Here is a 20410-nt window from a genome sequence, read left to right as displayed (position 1 = left end):
AAGGGGGATTGGAGGTGGGTTAGGGTCAAAGTTGGGGTTAGGGTTAGGTATCCCAAGATTAGGAAGGGGGATATTAGGGTTGCGGGATAGAGGATATTAGGGTTGCGGGAGGGGGGATATTAGGGTTGGGGTTAGGGGGATATTAGGGTTGCGGGAGGGAGATATGAGGTTGGAGTTAGGGGGATGTTAGGGTTGGGGTTAGATTACCCCTAACCGGTGTTTAACCACCTCCAATCTCCCTTTCACCCAACCCTAATATCCCATCTCCCACAGCCCTAATATACCCTAACCCCAACATCGGGTCCATCTACTTTGTGAATGTCGGCAATCTCGGCGCAATATACGAACTTATACCGTGAAATATACTTATATTCAAATAATTATATCTGATATTATACTTGACAGATAGCAATGTCGATGATGTTGCCGCAATGTCGATAATACCAGCGCAATGTCGATAATGTAAGCACAATGTTGCCGACATTCACAAAGTAGATGGACCCCCCCAACATCCCCCTCCCACAACCCTAATATCCCCCTCCTGCAACCCTAATATCCCCCCTCCCACAACCCTAATACCCACCTAACCTCAACCCTAATATTCCCCCTCCAACCCTAATCTTGGGATACCCTAAACCCAACTTTGACCCTAACCCTCTCCAAACGCAAAAACAATATATTTTGACGTTTATAAATTTTTGTTCGTGTTCATGGAAAACATTCATTGGTGATCATGGTGAACACTTTTCGATGTCTACCTACTATCGAAGAAGTGCCGGCTGTTCTAAATACCAGCACTTTTTACATTATTCAAGGGTTAATCGATGCATCGATCACAGGGGTGTTATTGGCAATGACGGCTCATCCCATATCGGCCATATGTAAACTGGGAGTAGGGGTTGAACCTTATCACGAAATTGATTCAAGAATTATTTTGTGAGTGACGCAAATACTAACGTGAATTTGCTCGTCTGGTTAAGAGAGATATTTTTTACTATACGCGTGTCGAAATGTTGAATGAGGTCGCGTTGACTGTCTGATTACTAATCACGGATTACAATTTATTGGGGCGTTGAGCATTTTGCCAATATTTAAAATCGATATTTTTTGCTTTAGCCCTTGGCGACGAGCTGTCCAGTATACTGGACCGCGACTTTTTAACACAGAGGAGTCGTTATTTATTCTAAGATAGCTACACCTGTATTAGTTTTAAACTGTTACAGTCGATTTATATGGATAGCTCTTATGAATACGCATACATCCGACCATGTACAACTTATTATATCAATGTATATCCTGCTTGAAATGCAGATCGAACACGCAAAAACGTTTCCCGCAAAATTGAATTAGTAATGAACGCCTGAAATATAAACCATTGTATCAGACGTCATATAACCAATTACAGTTATCTTCTATGACTTGTTGTTGGTCATACTATTCTATGAAAATCCTTATATCGAAGATTAGCACGTAGAAGATGTTTCAAATTGATGTGAAAGAAAGCTATACCTTATTACGTGAAAATCATGGCTGCGTAAGATCACCCGACTCGTTGCGGTTTTGAACAGATGTACAATTGCTTCAGGCAATTTCATATTTTTCAATTGTAGTAATTGTAATGTAATGAAACATGCAAGGTCTGAATTAATGTAATTGATCCAACTCTGGTACACGTTCTAATCGGTAGGCTTCTAGACAGGCCTATTAGGATTGTCCATAATTTGGAAAATCTCAAAAGAGATGCGTATCCATGTCTCATTCTTTAGATTATTGATAAAAAACGTCAATGAACCTGCATTAAGCTCACAGGAAAGTCGTTACGATTTGTCTAAATGCGTTTGGAAGTAGCTGCCGTAGAGTGGGCGTGTTAGTGACCATAGAACGGCGAGAAGACTAGTAATCACGAAATGACGTCTCTTGATTGGTTAATCAGCTATGCTTGAATGATCGCGACCACAGCGGCTTGCTGATTATGTGCTTCTCCTAGTTCAAGAAGTTTGCTAACGGCAACGATTCTGTAAGCACATTGTACGTTGGTGATTTAATAATATTAGTGTTTTAGTAATTAGTAATTTTAGTGTTAAAACTAGGTAACGATAGGTTTAGAGCAGTGGTTCCCAACGTGGGCGATATGGCAGGATACAGGAAAGTCGTTACGATTTGTCTAAATGCGTTTGGAAGTAGCTGCCATAGAGTGGGCGTGTTAGTGACCATAGAACGGCGAGAAGACTAGTAATCACGAAATGACGTGTCTTGATTGGTTAATCAGCTATGCTTGAATGATCGCGACCACAGCGGCTTGCTGATTATGTGCTTCTCCTAGTTCAAGAAGTTTGCTAACAGCAACGATTCTGTAAGCACATTGTACGTTGGTGATTTAATAATATTAGTGTTTTAGTAATTAGTAATTTTAGTGTTAAAACTAGGTAACGATAGGTTTAGAGCAGTGGTTCCCAACGTGGGCGAAATGGTGGTCCAGGGGGGTGAAAATGACGAAGGGGGCGACAGGGGTGAAATTAGCCAAGGGGGCGATAGGGGGGCGATGACGCGCCAAAACGGCTGACCTTTTTTTTTTTTTTAGTCATCCACCTAGCAATGCGGAGAGAAAAATGTTATTTTGAGCTCTGAGCGGAGAAAAATGACCTTTTTTTTTTCAGTCAACCCGCCGGTGATTACAGTTTGTTTGCCCATTTTTCGGTACAAAAAATCTGGGGGGCGATGATCGGTGTTAAGCTTGAAAAGGGGGCGATGGTTCGAAAAAGGTTGGGAACCACTGGTTTAGAGCAACAATAACCTCTTGCAGGCATGACAGAGGGGAAACAGCGAATAATTGTGAACTTATAAAACTAAGTAGGCTATAGATCCGAGAAATACCTATCTGATATGCTTGAGATTATGCCAAGTGGTCCTACTTTTCTGGGTGCAGATAAAGTATATCAGTCATCGCCAAACTGGTGCAGCACACCATGTGAGATGGATTCTGGACACAATCCTGTATGCTCAGAAGATAAGTGGGCCGACCAGTGACCAGCTTACATTGGAACTCTGATGAAGTGTAACTACCACATCGCTTAAATACATTTATGTCCATGTCTGATTTGATTCAAGCGTTATTCATGATGCAGCCGGTAATGATCTAAGATTCATTTGGGACATGCTAAGCAATGCAAGTAGACTGTCTTTTTGCTGGTCCTACCAACATAGTCTATGCTTACCTTTAGACCTCTTTCCGCAGCAATATTAAGGAATTTGACAGCACTTGCGGGTATGATTCATTATGCTGCAAGAATCTGACAACTGCCAAGCATAAATGGCTGATTCATCCAGCCCTTACAGCATATTCAAGACTTCAATTAAATACCACGACAAGAGTATGATAAGATCAGACAAAGTAGTGTCAATGTCAAGCTTTATATTTGTATTCAATGATGGTACATCCCCTCTGAAACTAGAAATTCATTCGCCGCTCGCATAAGCGCCTTTGCAATATTTCTTTGCGTGTTTTTGTGCTTTACCTCAATGAAAACAAGGCATACAGGCTACAACAGTTATCTTCACAATCAGGCGCGTATCCAGACCGCGAAAAAAGGGGGGGGTTTGCGCTAGGAAAATCGCTATTATGACGTCATGATTACGATCACTTGTCTCCACGCCATGGTGAATATTTACGATATATTATAGTTTATTAATAAAAAGAGATTTGCGGTGAGTGGGAGATGTACGAATACAATACAGACATTAAGCCCATTTACATGGCCGTTTGGGTCAGCTTCGAAGCTGACTCGTCAATCCGACTCTCTCGTTTTTGAAAAAGAGAAAAAGGCAGACGGCTTCAATCCGTCTTGAGCTCAATCCGTTCCGCAGAGTCGCTTGGAGACGACTTGAACATTACCGGTACTTGAAAACGAATCCAGACTGCAGCAACATACCAACATTTCATGTTCCTATTTCACGAAACCGGCACGTATTTCAACTGGGTGAATATGAAAGCTCTATCAGTACATGATACTGCTTTTATAATATGCACGTGGTCTTATTTGTTCAGCAATACAACTTATGAAGCGAGTACAGCCAACAATATAACTTGCCCAACTCACTATCAGAAAGAATATATACACGGTGTGTTTGGTCATTCTAGAATTGTGTTGAAGTATTTCTGGATATCTCAACTGCCGTAGCATATTCCCGAGCTGAATCCCAAAGTGCTGTGTATCACTCGAGCTGCGATTAACATGACCATGTAAACTCGATCACTTTGGCAAGCCGTCTCATGACGTCACTCCAAGACGACTTGGCTTCAAGACGACTTGACCATGTAAATGGGCTTATTGCCTGAAATTCGCGTTTTTTTTTACGGTATGATTGAACGAAATTCGTAAATGCTTACATTTAGTCATGAGCCAGCAGACGCCGCCCGTCTCCAAGCGCCTGGTTCCGGCCAGAGATGCGCGATTTTGTTGGGTTTTGACGATATTATGCGCATGGCCGGTAGTATCGCAGCGGACGAACAAGCGCGGAATAGGGCGGTAGCATGAACGAGGGCGATCGCGATCACCAGAGAGAGGTGTGGTGTGACCAGTGTACGTCGTACACGAATGTGTGCTTTTCGATGGCTTTACTAGCCGTACGGCTGAGCGTGTAGTACACGCGAAGATAATTAATTGCAAGCACGCAAGTCAGTCAATTAATACTGAGTACAAACTGGGATAATAACTTGATCGACAGAGAGACTTGTCAGCAGATATAATTAGGTTAGCTTTACTACTAGGCCTACTCAATTCTCCCACTCCGCGACAACAGAGGCCTGTATTTGGACGACAGCAAGCCACCTAACAATCGGGAACGTGGATTGCTAGGCTTGTATTTTGAAATGTGGATGTCAATCGTAGGCGATTTCTCGCCAATAATCGCGAAGACAATGTGAATTTGAGAACACCATTGTCGTACTGGTGCCGCCGTGTCTGCGTCTCGCTGATCAATCAACACGCCGTGAAATTATTAATTAGGATTTCAAGGCGAGCAGGTGTAGCGAATTCGCGGGCGATGTTCATTGCCGACAACTTTGTCTTTGCAATTACGTATCGCGTCGACCAATTAGATTAGATTTTCCTAAAATGCGTCTCTCGTTTTAGCAAGGCGAGAGAGAAATCGAGGGAAGAAAGTTGTGAACGTCGGCAACTGCCACAGCTGAAATGTAGCTGAACAAGTGCAGAATTCGTACGGAATTAGCGAAATATAACGACCTATTTTATCCTCTCGACTAATTCGGCGTATAATTCCAACATTTTGTAGGGGTTTTAGTCCCCTTAAATAACATTGAGACGCCATATTCGCCTTCTAATACGTAAAAACGAATATGTTAAACTAATAAATTAGCAAATATTAGAGGCTATATTTGACATCAATTTTTAGGATTTTGAAAAGGGGGGGGGTTCCGACCCCCTAAACCCCCCCCCCCCTGGATACGCCACTGTTCACAATAAGCCATCCAGCCATGTGTTTAAAATTCTTGTGAAGCAGCTGTTCTTTGTTCATCACGTATTTCGTAACTCAACATGTTCTGAGTTAATCTTGAATAATTATCTGCGGACCAACGTACAATGTGCTTACAGAATCACCGCCGTTAGCCGACTCCTTGACCGGCTGATCGGCAAGTCACCACTGTCGTGATCATTGAAGCATAGCAGATTAGCCAATCAAGCGCCGTCATTTTGTGATTACTAGTCTGCTTGCCTTTCTATGGTCGCTGACACGCCCACTCTACAGCGGCTACTTTTAAATGCATTTAGACAAATGTTAACGACTTTCCTGTGAACTTATTGTAGGTTCATTGACGTTTTTATCTATAATCTATAGAATGAGACATGGATACGCATGAATTTTGAGATTTTCCAAATTGTGTACAACCTCACTATATATACATGTTTTAATTGGTAGTAGATCGTTGCCCCCATGATAGAATGTGTGTGTAATCAGGAATTGATTATTCATTTCAGGTGATGTCAGCTTACATGTCAGATCTTATGGCGAAGAGATCATCGTCTATGGATCAACTTCAACTTGGGCCGTCGGGACTGAAAATTTGACCATCACACATGTTTTCAAAACCAACATCACATATGAGACCAGCCTTGCATATTATTCCCGACTGCCAGATTCATCTTCCCGTACGAGTTTGTGTGAATACCGAATTGAAGGGACTTTCTGCGAAGTTGGTGCTGATTTTAATTGTAGTGGTTGTAGCGTGGTCAACGGCACTACAGGCAAAACTGTAACCATAAGCATGCTGTTCCGTGATATGGATGTGACTATGGATCAATTCAGGATAGTATATCTCGTAACCACAGAGACTCATATCGAATCACCACTTCATCAATTCAAAATTTCAGGTAATTTATAGTAGTATTGCTCGATGCATGTTAGAGATTTTTCACAGAACTTAAAAAGGTTTTTGTTAATTGCTCTGTTGTGTACCAATGTGTTGCACAACAAAATTGGGTCAATTGCAAAAAAAAAACAAAGCAAAGTCACTTGAGCTTGAAATTTAGGGCATATTATGAAATGCATTTTTGGCATATTTACAGAGAGAGAGACATATGATATTCTTTTTCGACTGCCCCACCGAGATGCTTTGACGACGGAGTTGCGATACGGCCGTGAGGTCATCTAGTCTGCGCCCCCGTTTTTTCTCCTACATGCTATCCTTGATTGCTGAGCGCCTAACAGGATAGCTGCGGATACCAATTTTCGAGTCTTTGGTATGACCCGGCTGGGGATCGAACCCACGACCTACCGATCGAGAAGCCGACGCATAACCATTACACTGTCTCGCTATCTCGCGGATAAAGATCTGTTAAGCCTGATGCACACTAGCCTCGCGACGAAACATCGCGAGTTGTGAGTCGTAAGTCGTGACGCCATGCACACTGCTGTCGAATGACCACTTGGCAGTGCCCACAAGCGGCGACGACCTTGCACGTTATGTCCGAAGTCGCGAAATGGATCCACATCACATAGCTCCTGAGACACCACAAAATGAATATTTTGCGAATGAATTAGTTGACGCCATTTATACACATTACTCACACTTTTCTGTAACAAACTTATCTCATATTTCAATGCTGAAACACGGAATTTGCTGGAGGCAGTTAAGACCCATTTAAAGTTGTTGAATCAGATTTCTATAAATCTAGTTGCATGCTACACCTAGCCTTTTGTGTCTTCTATGGCCTCAGTGACTGCATCAACGGTCTAGCACTATTACATCAATTTATCCATAATGTGGAGAACAACACTGAAATTCATTCCATTTTTTATTCCAAATAATAAAAGTCTAACAATATTCAAAGATAAACTCTGGAATTCTTTCTATTTCAATGTCAGATTGGCCCTTAGGTATTACATTGAAATTGATCCATGTTGCTGGTTGATTTCCCAGGTTTTAGCTGTCGGAATTTTACTTTCCATAATTATGCATTTTAATCCATTTCTACTGACTTTTGTTATCACCACTGTTTCCTAAAACTCTGATAAAGCGGAGAATAGACGAAATCCAACATTGGAAATGACATTGCTGCATCTAACCAAGATAACAATATGGTTTTCAGACGTGCACTGAAATAAAAGCCTACATATATGGTCCCATGCAGGCTTGTACAATCTAAACATTTAGTTAGTTGGTGGTCAACTAACTAACGTTTTTTGAGTAGTTCTAGTTCTAGTTGCGGATTTTGAAAATTGAGTAGTTCTAGTTCTAGCTGCGGATTTTGAAAATTCAGTAGTTCTAGTTCTAGCTGCGGATTTTCAAAATTCAGTACCGCTAGTTCTAGTTCTAGTTGCGCAATTGAAAAAAATATTAGTTGCCGTACAACTAGAAAACACGTATCGTAGTTCACGCAAATTGAGATGCCGCTGTTCTGTTGAATGATGTTTGTGCAGCCATTTGCTCGCTCAGAGCCATTACTGCTAACAGTGGCGTAGCCAGCGGGTGGCTTTTTTGGGTCAGAACCTTTTCAAACTCGAAACCGCGTTTTTTTTGAAATGTCGATTCAATGTCTGATATTTCCGATGAAAAAAAATTATGTGTTGACCAGGAGAATGAAATCTAGTTCTGTACGGTTCTTAACTTTTTATGACTGCCCCTACGTCACAGATCGGCAACTATTTTCTGAGAATGACAGGCAGGAAATACGTTGGCGAGATAAGTCAAAAGTTTGCACTGTATTCAATTTCTAATAATTTATAAGTTGAAAGTTGTGGTTAACACAAAGCTTCTTGATGGATGTGTTACTATTAGGCAATTGAGAATTTAGAGCCAAAATACAAATATAATATTTATCCCATATAATTATTCAAAACAATGGTAGACAAGAAATGTTGTTAACTCTTTTTAATCACACCAACCCATAGACATGTCCTTCTATTAAGACAGCAAAATGTATGGGACTTTACAGCTTGGTCACTTTCCCAAGTGGTGTGTAGCTTGGTAAAGTAATTCTGTTGTTTTGGTAATTGCAATTTATTGAAATTTCCACATGAACTTTCACGCTCCAGCAGTCACGCAGAGATCAAACTTCATATCATTGTCAGCTGGTGTTAAGAAGGAAATATGTCGCAAACGACAGAAATATAATACACTAGGCCCGATTCTGACATAAATCTCCTGACTGAACATCTTCCATTGAACGCGGTATCTAAACCATCTTAACGTGTACAACATATTTCCTTCATAACATCGGCTGACAACTCTATAAAGTTTGATCTCTGTGTGACTGCTGGAGCGTGAAGTTTTTGTGGAAATTTCAATAAATTGCAGCTCCATTACGGTGGCGCTCTAAAAAAAACGGCTGCGGCCAAAAACTTTTTTCGTTTTGCCCTTCAATTTGAGACCACATCATTTTTAGAGTGCAGTGCCCCTTTAAATTAACCCATGTTATATCGACTTTTATTATGAATATTGATTACGCCAGGGATCGGCTACCCATGGCAAGCGTGCCACGGCACATACCTTGATTTTTCATGGCACGCTAAATGATTTGATGTGCATTGTTATAATCATGTTTCTTACAAAAAGTGAAACAAAAGTTTTCAAAATGGAAAAAGCTTGAAGCTGAATCCAAATTATTTTGTAAATCAACATGAAGTAGGGTCTTTTCGGACAGTTTGTATTTTTCTTCAAAATTTCTCCGCCCGCACGTTTTAGAAGTCCCAGGTCTGCCCTATGCTAATATGCTTCGGGAACCCCTAATTTTCAGTGAGTCACAAGACAAAAGTCTACCACATGTGTGCATACCATATATGTTGTAATCTGTTGGACTAACAGTGAAGGTACTCAGGCAGACTTGCACAAAATATGCATTTAGTTAGTTGTTCAACTAAGTAACGGTTTTTTGAGTAGTTCTAGTTGCTGATTTTTAAAATTGAGTAGTTTTAGTTCTAGTTCTTGTTGCGGATATTAAAAATTGACTAGTTCTAGTTCTAGTTGCAGATTTTTAAAATTTTGTAGTTCTAGTTGCGGATTTTGAATGTCGGGTAGTTCTAGTTCTAGTTACTAGTTTTAAAAATTGATTAGTTCCAGTTCTAGTTCTATTTGCGCTTTTCGAAAATCCGGTAATTTGTACACGTCTGGTCCGATGACACGCTTCGTTTCAAAGTAACTGCTTACCCGTTTTTGAACCAATGCATATGTTAAAATATAGCCAGGCAAAACACAGTATTTCCACATATAGACATAGAATGACTGTGAGTTTCGCTCTGACACTATTACTATGCCGGTACTGGTTTGTTATTGCAGATTCCCAAGTACCGCTGCTACTTACAGTAAATACGTTCTTGCAGGGTGGGCAAACTACGACCCGTGACAACATTTTGTGCGGCCTCGAAAGCCCCAATAAAGTTATAAAAGACAATGAAATAATGCATAGTAAAAATCTAATCAGGGCAGTTATAGCTCGAGTAGCCTACTATGCACTCTCTGAATATGCAAATAGCTTGAAACAAAAGGCTGGACTTGAAATACTGTGTAGAGGAAAATATGCTGCCGAAAATTTTTTTTATTCATCAAAGTATTATTTTGTTCGACATTGTGTCAATTGTCTGAAAGTTCCGTTTTGGCCCTAGAAACTTGAAGTGAATAAAGAGTAGTTTCATTGTATATTTTATGATGCAAAATTCTATTTGGGGTCTACAAGATTTTAGTGTAAAAAGTATTCCTTTTTTTCATCAACGGTTGAGCACACCAACCTATGTTGATGAATATTTAAATTGTTCTGATTATCTAGTTGGAAGTGTTTGGTGAAATCATCCATCTTCCATCTTGCCGGAACAAGTTTGTTTTGTCATTTTGTTTCAGTTCCACTATTCAAGTTCAGGATTTGTCATTAACTTCTTGGTGTTTCCAGAATGTCCGGGATCTGTTGGTAAAGCACAGTCTGATAACGCAACGGTTCCTTGTGGATATGGCTGTACAAGTCGATTCAGCTGTCCGAGCGGATATTATATCGATGCTGACAATTCTTCATTATACCGTTGCACAGCCAGAAGTGAATGGAGCCCTGTTCCAGTGTGTCTACAAGGTATGGATTTACAATTATGTGCTTTTTGTCTGATTTAACAAATACTTAAACAAAGTATCCAATTGTACACCGTTGGTGAATCCGTCTTCATTTTGGCGTACGGGTCTCATCCATGTCACAATTATGTGGGTGTTGTAACACTGGGATTAATCATGGGCATTGACCTGTTCAAGTATCAAATCCCATTTTATAGAAGAAATGTTGTTTTCAGAAACGCTTTTCTTATGATTTCTCATTCACAATTGAGTATTCATTGTCACATGCATTTCACCCTTCACCATCTTTTTAGTTATTGAGCATCTAATAAGTGATATATCCAGGTGAATTATTATTGCACGACGCACATACATCATATGCAATAACGACTTATTAGTATCCCACTATTGATGCAAGCCAGTGACAATGGACACATGGAAAGAATGGAGGATAGGTGTTCAACAGCAGCAGTTGTTGGCTATCAACACTGAATTCAGTAGTTCAGTGTATATTGCTTGAGTGATGGTACCACACGCTGTGGCTTAATACTGGCAATGTTATCTACGTCACAGTTTTTCATTATATGCTTTTTGATATATTGATTCAAGAACCAATGAGATATCGGCATGAGCTTATTTAATTATGTAGCACGAGTTCACCATCTTTTTATAAGATGTGTCAGTGCTTGTTAGTTGCCCTGTATATTGACGAGAGACTATTTAACTTCGCAGTTACTTGCAGCTGCTTTTGCTACATCACGGTCGCCGCAGCAGGATGTTAGTCCTCTGCGTGATTCTGTCTGGTCCGTTTCAATTTCTACATGCTCTCATGCATGAGCCTGGGCATATCCAGATGATATCATTCATTTTCTCTTTTCTATCTATCAAATGTGCACTTTTAAAGTATGTCATTTGCGGTAAAATATTTTTACACATCTTCCTCATTCATTAGTGCAGGGAGTTGGCTCAGTGCGTTGTTTTATGCCTGCCGTTACTCAAACTCATATCCGTACAAACCAAAATAGTGATTTAATGATAATAATGAATCACATTAAAAAAGTCTGCGTTTACAGTTGAATCTATATTGTAGAAGCTGCATCACCAGTAAACAAATATAGCCTTCATCAGCGGTTCTTGAACAGGGATCCACGGATCCCTTGTGGGTGGGGAGCACCAAAGTGTCTCCTTCCCTGAAAATCGCATTAATTGGTTGCCCAAGACCAACCTTTCGGGATGGCTTGACAAAATGCTGTTTCGATCCTGGATAGGTGCTAGAAGAGACATTTCATGACAGCTCAAGAGGTACGAGCTCTAAAAAGTTCTAGAAACTCTGGCCTACATGGAAATATGTCAACTTACAGCGCTCTGACCCACAGGTTAGAGCAGTGGTTCCCAAACATTTCTGACTTGTGGCACATACCCTCATCCATCGTCAATAACAAGCATTCGCTGATGTACACCGTACAGCTTAATTTCGGGAAAAAGTTATGTTCATATAGTCATTGAGATGCACATGGCAATACAATTCTGATTGCTTTTGCTCCTAGCGCGGTATTGGATTTGGAAATGGACTTCCATAACTTATCTATTTTGTGGAAACGGTGTTTTGAACAAATTGGCATCTCATAAATAGGCTGTTTATCTACTTGAGAATTGCTTGATTCTCTGCTTCAAAATAGACTAACTACCATCTAAAGTTGTGAACAACAAATCTTGAGAAGTGATATTGCATTGTAAGTTTAAGTCAAGGCAGGGTACTGAGAATTTGAGGAGTAATTTCCTGTTTATGAGTTGAGTTATTAGGAGCGTGAAACGAACTAAACACTTTCTCCGACACATAACAGCCCAATTAAGACATAGCAATCACTGAACTCATCGTCAATGACATGATTGGTTCTATTGTATTGGTCTCTACTCTCTATTACTGATTCATCAGCTCTGAAGCAGTTAAACCGCTTTCAAGTCAAATATGATTGCCTGCATGCCTCACTTTATGAAGCTTTTTTATAAAAAATCACGACAAGATTCGCGGTACACCTGTGAATCTGCGGTCGCACACTAATGTGCCGGGGCACACCGTTTGGGAATCACTGGGTTAGAGTGTCACTGTGCATTCTTTACGAATAATGGTGTTTCTAGAATAGAGACCCTGTGATCCATTATATTGTAATTACCGTATGTATAGGTCTGATAATGAAGTAATGAAGCATCATACTCAGAAACGACAGTATGGATTTGGAGGTAACATTTTGTCATTATGTGACTGGTTAGGTCAGCAGAGCAAGCGATTGAGGGTTTGAATCTAGCCCGCAACCCTAATCTAGTGTAACGTCCATGATCTAAATATAACTCTGATACTTGAGGGATTCCGCAGCCGTACTAGTACTTGGAAAACAATGTCGTTGCACCAGCAGTCCAAACGATATGAAACTCGATCATAATCTGGTTAAGCAATTTCCTGCTCCTTTGCGTTGTGTTCTCCAATGCTGTTTTCCATTTGTACTAGTTCCTCAATATGCAATGCCAATGTGTAGTTATGTATTAATTTCTACAATCAGGCAGAACTCGCTGTCACGTCCAAGAACTTAGTGCGTTGCACATGCAATATGCAAAAACACTTGAATCATACCCGGTATGTGAAATTTAAAACTCTATGGTGTGATGGCAGGAATGCATACAATAAAATAAATTTATTTTAAATGACCCAGTGTCCCAAATGAGCAGTGTTTGAGGTGACTGACAACCTTCTAATACTGGTCGCTCGCCAAAGCCATTGTGTGCACGCACATCTGCACAATTAAGTAAGTTAATGAAACAGCTGCTATCTTTTGAAATTGAGTAGCAATTGATCTCAAATCTACATTTACGATTCTTGAAGTGCATTATTGAAACTCTTGATAACTTCTATATCATTTTTGTTCTTACTAAAGAGCATGAAAATATGCCATTCAATAAGCATAATGCTAAAAACTAATATCTGAGTCAAAACAGTAACAGGGACGCAGTGACAGACAGACAGACATTTATTGTTTTGTCGAAGTCATAAAGGGGTCAAAGTCAATCTCCATACATATTAAATGTTGGTTTGACTGTAATGAGGTAACATCTATGTGAAATCATATGAAATTATTGTTATCTCCTTGAGTCAGTTTATGCCAAGACAAGATTTTGATAAACAAATAGTAGTGTGCTTTAACCAAGATTTGCAGAACTCGCGTTTTGACAGATAAAGTGGGATAATATACTGAAACTTTGTCCCAGGAAGACTTTGTGTCTATCTCATCAAAGGCGGCTAGAACTGTCACGTTCTCTGATAAAGCCCGTCATTGATTATAACAGACTCCAAGCTATCATATCATTTTATTCAAATTGTTTGTAAAGATAATAATGTTATTATATATTACTATATATATTGAATTTGCTAGATCCAAGCACCACTCTAACCTCAGCAACAGTCAACAACCCGAGCTCAAGTCTCTCCAACAATACCCCAGAAACAGGTATATGAGTGATATGTTTTGGTTTGTGTTGTTATTATTTCAAATCCATACGAGTCAAAGCGATGAAATTTCTACAAAATTTTGGGGTTATTTATAGTGAGCATCTGGAACAAAGATATGTAATGATTCAAAAAATATTTCGCAAAGATATGGTTATGAAATTTTACACGCAAACTGTCTATCTCGTGCAGATGCGCCATTTCTGTTATTCCAACTGTTATTAAAAGATTCTACATCTAGTAATGATTACAATAGTTTGAATGTGATTGTTAAGAAAAGGTTGAATACGGAAAATGAAAACCAAGGCAGCAAAATAGCCACAGAAAAAATCATCATTATTTGTGCTTGTAATGGCTATGTATGGGACCATGAAGAATCTGAAGTGGTTATGTAACAGAAAAAAATATTCATCAAAAATCTGCTAGAGCAGAGTAATACCATTCCCTTGAGGGACTAGCCTAAGAGCTGAAATCACATGACCTCATTTGACTTTGTTAGGTACTTATCATTTTGCAACTGTAATCGTGAGAATTTTATATATTGGTTGGTGCTACTAATTTGCTTGTAGATTCCCAGTGAAATTCAGCCCTAAGTTATATGCGAAATTTAACCTAATAAAAATATCAATACCACTAGGTGTACTTTGGATATGATTAGTTGATAATAACTTTTGACTAGTATGCAGCAGTCAAAATGGATGAAAATCTCTGAAAGAAGGAAGCAGCTGTCTGCATTTCGAGGCCGACCATGAATGTACTTGTACTGTACAAGCAAGGCTGCATTTTTCTTGTGTAGCCTAAGGTCAAAATGTGTGTATGGAATAGTGAAGACGTAATCACATGTACGGGACCCTATTACCCATGCCTTGGTAATAGAGTGTTGCAGTAAGCAGTGTGAATGCACAGTAAAATGGTTTCTGTACTGACTTCATTGTGTTCAGCTGTTATGCTGTTTTCCTAGATCAAGCCGGAATCTTTACTATGCTTTTGATACTTGAAAATTAGTTGTTTTCTCGATACATTTTATGTTTCACTAAATCCTGGTTTATGCTGGGGTTGCTATTCTGTAATTATTTTTATATCATGACCATGATGCTGTTAGGCCAGTGGAGGGCAAACTACGGCCCGCAACACCATTTTGTGTGGCCCACGAAAGCCTCAAGAAAAGTAAAAATGTGTACTAAAAATCAAATTACTCTCAGTACTTGATTGAATTTTTCTTAATATATTTCAACATAATAATAAACATCACAGACAACATAATAATAAACATCACAGAAAGTGAAGCGTAAATGACTTATTTCGACCACGAGTATGATTTTAGATTGGCAACACTTTTAGTTCTGTACTTGGAAAAAAACTATTTCCGAGTGTGTTAGATAGATTCCGTTCATTGTATGTGTAGAAATATTTTTATGTATTGTAGAAGCTCATTTAAAGGTAACAAGATTATGATGCTGTCAGCATGTGTGTCCTGGAGTCAAACCAAAAGTACAACCGGCAAATCTGAACAGATCGCTGCTCGCAGACTCAAATTTTCATCCAGTTCTATGAATAGGGACAACCGACTTTCATCCCTAATTTTGACAATGAGGACGATAAGCTTATAAATTCTCGACAATGTTTCCATTTTGGGTTACAGGATGTAGGACACAGATTTGTTGCAAACTGCAGGATATGGCAAGAAAAATAGACATTACATTTACTGTCAGCTATACGGCCAATGCCTCATTCAGCTGATTCAGTGTAGCCTAACTCCTATACCCTTGAAGATTTCGATCGAGATGACGGTCTTAGAGATAGCAGGTATAATGATGAAGATTGAAGATTAGCAGGTGTAATGATGAAGATTGAAGATTTAGAAATTGAAGATGTCTCGGAAAGTAGAGTAGTCCATCAACGTTCGCGCAAGTTAATGATCTGAAATAGGCTTTGGAACTAGGAATATAACTCTTTGGAACTTTTAACATCCTTACGAAGTGAGAAAAGATTACTTGGCAAGGTAGAGAAGGTATCTCACTATAGATCAGGAGAAACAGCCTTTTCATCGTAGGTCTACTTTCGGTAGCTTTGTGTATTGTCGTGATTAGTTCAATTTGTTACTTGTAAGGCGCATTATCCGTGAATTACGATGAAACACAAATTCTCAGCAGCACAAATTATAATTTTTTTCAATTCATATTAACGGGAACCTTCTCTACTCTTATACATCGATCACTGACTGGTAACCCAGTTACACTTTTGAACCATCACACCATTGGAAGATTCAATTTAATAATGCCACTGTATGCTTGATATTAATGAGTGCAGAGCCTGTTTTAAAACGTCACGCTGTACTTACCGCGGCATATAGTAAAGTGCGTTCCAGTGCGACTATAACGTAATCGATAGTCGATACGGAGTGATTGTGACATCACATTACACATACCATGCTTTTTATATCAGCAGGACACGCTACCGCCGTGCCAAAATAAAAGTTGGCGCCTATGATGTACATGTACATCATTTATTGTATTATTTTAATTATGATGTTTGTAGTGATAATAATATTACGACATATTACTATGTTTATGTATTGAATTTGCTAGAGCCAAGCACCACTGTAACAGCCAAAACGATCAAAAACCCTAGCTCCAGCCTGTCCAACAGTACAACAGACGCAGGTATATGAGTGATGTGTCTCTGTTTCTGTTACAGTTATCTAACTTCATATAATTTGAACTTCTCTTACCAAAATTTGTTATGCCTGTAGTTAACAGAACAAAGGTAGATGCGATTAAAAAAACATTCTGAAGTTACGGTTGTGAATTTTTGCAAGCTAACAGTCTATCTATTGTAGAAGTGCCAATTAAGTCGGCTGTTCCAACTATATTGATGGATTAGGCATCTGTTGAAGATTTTACGATAATTTGGAAAATTTGACCATATAAAATTGAAACCAAGACAGCAATAAAACCACAAAAGCAGTTGCCATTGTAGATGCGTGTAATGGCGAGTAGCATAATGCCTGCCCCTTGGGGGACGAGCCCTAGATCTGATTTGACCTCTATGTAAGGTATTTAGCATTTTCAACTTCGATGGTCGAATTTGGTTTTATTACCATTATGTTTTTCTTGTAAAGTGAACCTGATAAAATAGTGCATTAATAATTTATTGCTTGAAGGCAGTCCCAAAATTAGATGCAAATATCAACTAGGCCTAAAGAAAGAACAAGATGTTCGTATGTTTTGACCAAGTATGATTGTAAAAACGAGGCAGTGTTTCCATGATGTAAGGCCGAACGTGTATGTCAATGCTCAGTTGTCATTTGTGGTATGAAAATAATAAAGCTGTTGTTCTATAAATCAGGGCATTCTAGACGGGAGCTCTCGATCCTAATTATGTGGTCGGTGTACACTGTACGAGTAAATTGTTTTAAAGAAATGTTCTGTCATGAATTTTGTGATGCATGGTTCTGGACATTAACTTGGCTCTTTACTGTACTTATTTCAACTACGTTCCTGCCAGTTCTTTATGGTATAATGGATTGGGAATTAGATCCGAGTCCAAAGCAATCGGCACTGATTCATTGTGTAAATTATCATTCTCGAGATTGACTATCATGAAGTTCTAAAGTCGAACCTTTTCAAAACTGTTAAAGGATGTTCTTTGTCCTAATGTGTGTTTGTCTGTAGCACAGAATGAGCGATTTATGGAAAGATATCATCAAGCCAATCCATCCTATTCGATGTTCTTCTATGATTCAGTTTTTTAATAGGTTACAGTATTCTCTTCTGAACACATTATCAGATCACAAAATGACTGGGTTGATTATTTGCAATGGAAGATTATATTTTTTAAATAACATTCACATGTATACTAAGTATATTATGTTAATCAAGAGAGTGTCTCATCAATATACACAAGACCAAGTTTTATAGACTCTGCATTAATTAATGAAATACATCGTGAGAGAATAACAGATTAGAGTGAAAAGTAGCATATAAATTAGATGGATATTTTGGACAGTGGTTGAAATAGTATATTAAAGAATATTGGAGATTCCTTTCACATGTCCACCTTCGAGGCTAAATGAAGCTGTGTCTGCATTAACACAATCATTTAAAATCAATAGACTCCTTATGAATTTCACTTATACCGTAGTCCTGCCACGTACTGACACATGAATCCTCTTTTCGTTTTGCTTGTTCATTTTTCTGCCATCAGCCTGTATTTCTCCTGCAGTGTGCATGTTCATTGTGCTACTTTTTCATTTTTGTCAATAGGCCAAGGCGAACATTCAATCGATAGACTTAACCAAATGGTTTTACATCCTATCATTTCATTGTGTCGCATTCTTACATTTTACATCTTGCATTTTAACTGATCGCAATGTCGAGTATTAATGATAATGACGAAGCTAAAATGCCTGTCTCATATGTCCACTTTTGACATGACTGTTCTTGGTTACTTAAGGGGGGATATGAGAGACGTGGGCACTCCTGTGCATTATGCAGCCATCAATGTTGATGTAGAATGAGACTTTTAGTAAATGGCCACCCCAAGTAGTGTTGCATGACAACTTTTCAATTGTTTTGATGGTCATCCATTTTGTTTGTATACATTTTCTGTTTAGCTAACTGCTCACAGCTGATGTCTCATGGTGATGTCTTCTTGAAGTTGAGATGTCGCTTAACCAAAATCGCTAATTGCTAGCATGATTTGAAGCTGAATAACAAATGTCTATGAATATGTGATCCTTTAGATCCAACACATCTTGCAAGTCAATCAAGCCAACTGACTTCTGCAGCATTAATAGCAGCCATCGGAATTGTTTTGATGATATCGTACACAATATTAGCTCTCTATGGTTGGAAAAATAGTAAGTGTTTACCTAATTTTCTAATATGGAAGTCAATATTGATTAATTTCATTTTCAGAATTTGTGTTGGACAATGTTGCAACATTGTTTGTCGCAAAAGGAGTTTGTGTCGTTTCATGGTTGATTGCTGTTGGATTATTGTTCGGACTGCCAGGTAACGTTGAGTAGCCTATATGTGTTCTGTGATGTCGAGAGGTTTAGACCAGTGGTTCTCAACCTGGGGGGCGTGAAAGCATCTGAAGGCTGCGCGAAGAAGCAGTCAACTTTAATTGTTTTTCGCGCTCTGCGCGATTTACCTCCTATTCACGCGTGTTTCTCTATATCTAGACCTAATTTCATATTTTTTGAATTCTCTCAACAGTCATAACCTTCCATGCCATCAAACAATATGTTGTGGTTGCTAGAATCCCGGTTGGATTTTGTGATATGACAATAAGGGGGGCGCGAGATTTTTCACTGGGCGTGTCTAAAAAAAGGTTGAGAACCCCTGGTTTAGACACTTTGTATCAATCAAATTATTCTGCTTGCATATCATTGCACCTTATTCACTTACAATATTCAAATTACAAACAAGTGCTTCATTGCTTGGGACTCTCGTTGTGACTAGTTATTGGAAACTGTGCAACAGTGCTTCACCAAACAATCTACTGGCCAACGCAATGCTGTCAAGTGCCAATGGTGTATTTTAGCTGTACACCAGGGGTCTCCAACTCGGGACCAGAGATATGACTAGCATTTTATAGAAGAGCCATGCTTTCATAAATGTCAAGATAAAAATTAATTTGTTATATGATGCAAGGTTATCACAATAATTTTCTTTTTTTAGTGCTCAGTAATGCTGATTGCTGAGATTGTTGGGCAGTACAGATTATATGTTATGGGGGCTTAGTGATAATTTTCCTTCATAATATTTTTGTTTTCTAAACAAAAACAAGGCATGGCGTGAATCTAGCCGCAAAGTCTTATATTCAATTGTATATGAAATATCCCTTCATGCTAGTTATCCAACAAAATTTTGTTAAATAGTTCAAGAGACAAATTCTTGTTGAGGAAGAATAGTTGTAAGGAAATTTTAAAATATTCCACCTTGGTATTGTGTCCATTTTCCATTCTACCATCAATGTGTGTGTTCTCTAATTTTCCAGTTTTGAATTTTTTTCATTGACGGTAAACTATCTTAGAATAGTAGCCCTACTAGTCTGGGAAATCTATTGCATCCAAATTTACTATCCACGCATATCAGTGGTGCCAAAGACTTGTATTACTTTTGTTTTAGGTGACAATTCTGCGTATGTTGCTGGAACAATAGTCGGCATTCTAAGCCTTGTGGGCATGATTGCAATACTATTGCTTCACATCTGGAAAATTAAAAGTGAGTGATCTTTTTTTACCGTGTATTGGTGACCCTTCAACTTAGCGATCTTTTCCTAAATCTCTAGTAGATAGCTTGGGGAGGCAAGTAGTTTCAATATTTTCTACATTGAAAACTCACTTTGTGAAG

General features: G+C 38.8%; 1 protein-coding gene across 3 annotated transcripts in view; it reads left to right on the top strand.

Moving 5' to 3' along the window:
* LOC145439804 (uncharacterized) overlaps nt 1-20410 on the top strand; it is a 291614-nt gene that overhangs the window by 268484 nt on the left and 2720 nt on the right. For 2 of the 3 annotated variants that reach the window (XM_080317445.1, XM_080317444.1), the window contains exons 2-7: nt 5997-6389; nt 10401-10574; nt 13975-14049; nt 18793-18909; nt 18968-19063; nt 20186-20281. In XM_080317445.1, coding sequence (XP_080173571.1) covers nt 5997-6389; nt 10401-10574; nt 13975-14049; nt 18793-18909; nt 18968-19063; nt 20186-20281 — 951 coding nt within the window. Of the gene's footprint in view, nt 1-5996; nt 6390-10400; nt 10575-13974; nt 14050-16636; nt 16712-18792; nt 18910-18967; nt 19064-20185; nt 20282-20410 lie in introns of all 3 variants that reach the window. The other variant, XM_080317440.1, reaches the window with a different exon arrangement.

Source organism: Botryllus schlosseri, chromosome 5 (assembly GCF_051294905.1).
Source record: "Botryllus schlosseri isolate E-star chromosome 5, Bs_hap1, whole genome shotgun sequence".
NCBI lineage: Eukaryota > Metazoa > Chordata > Ascidiacea > Stolidobranchia > Styelidae > Botryllus > Botryllus schlosseri.
The sequence above is the reverse complement of the archived record's forward strand: the minus strand, read 5'-3'. Positions and strand labels throughout refer to the sequence as shown.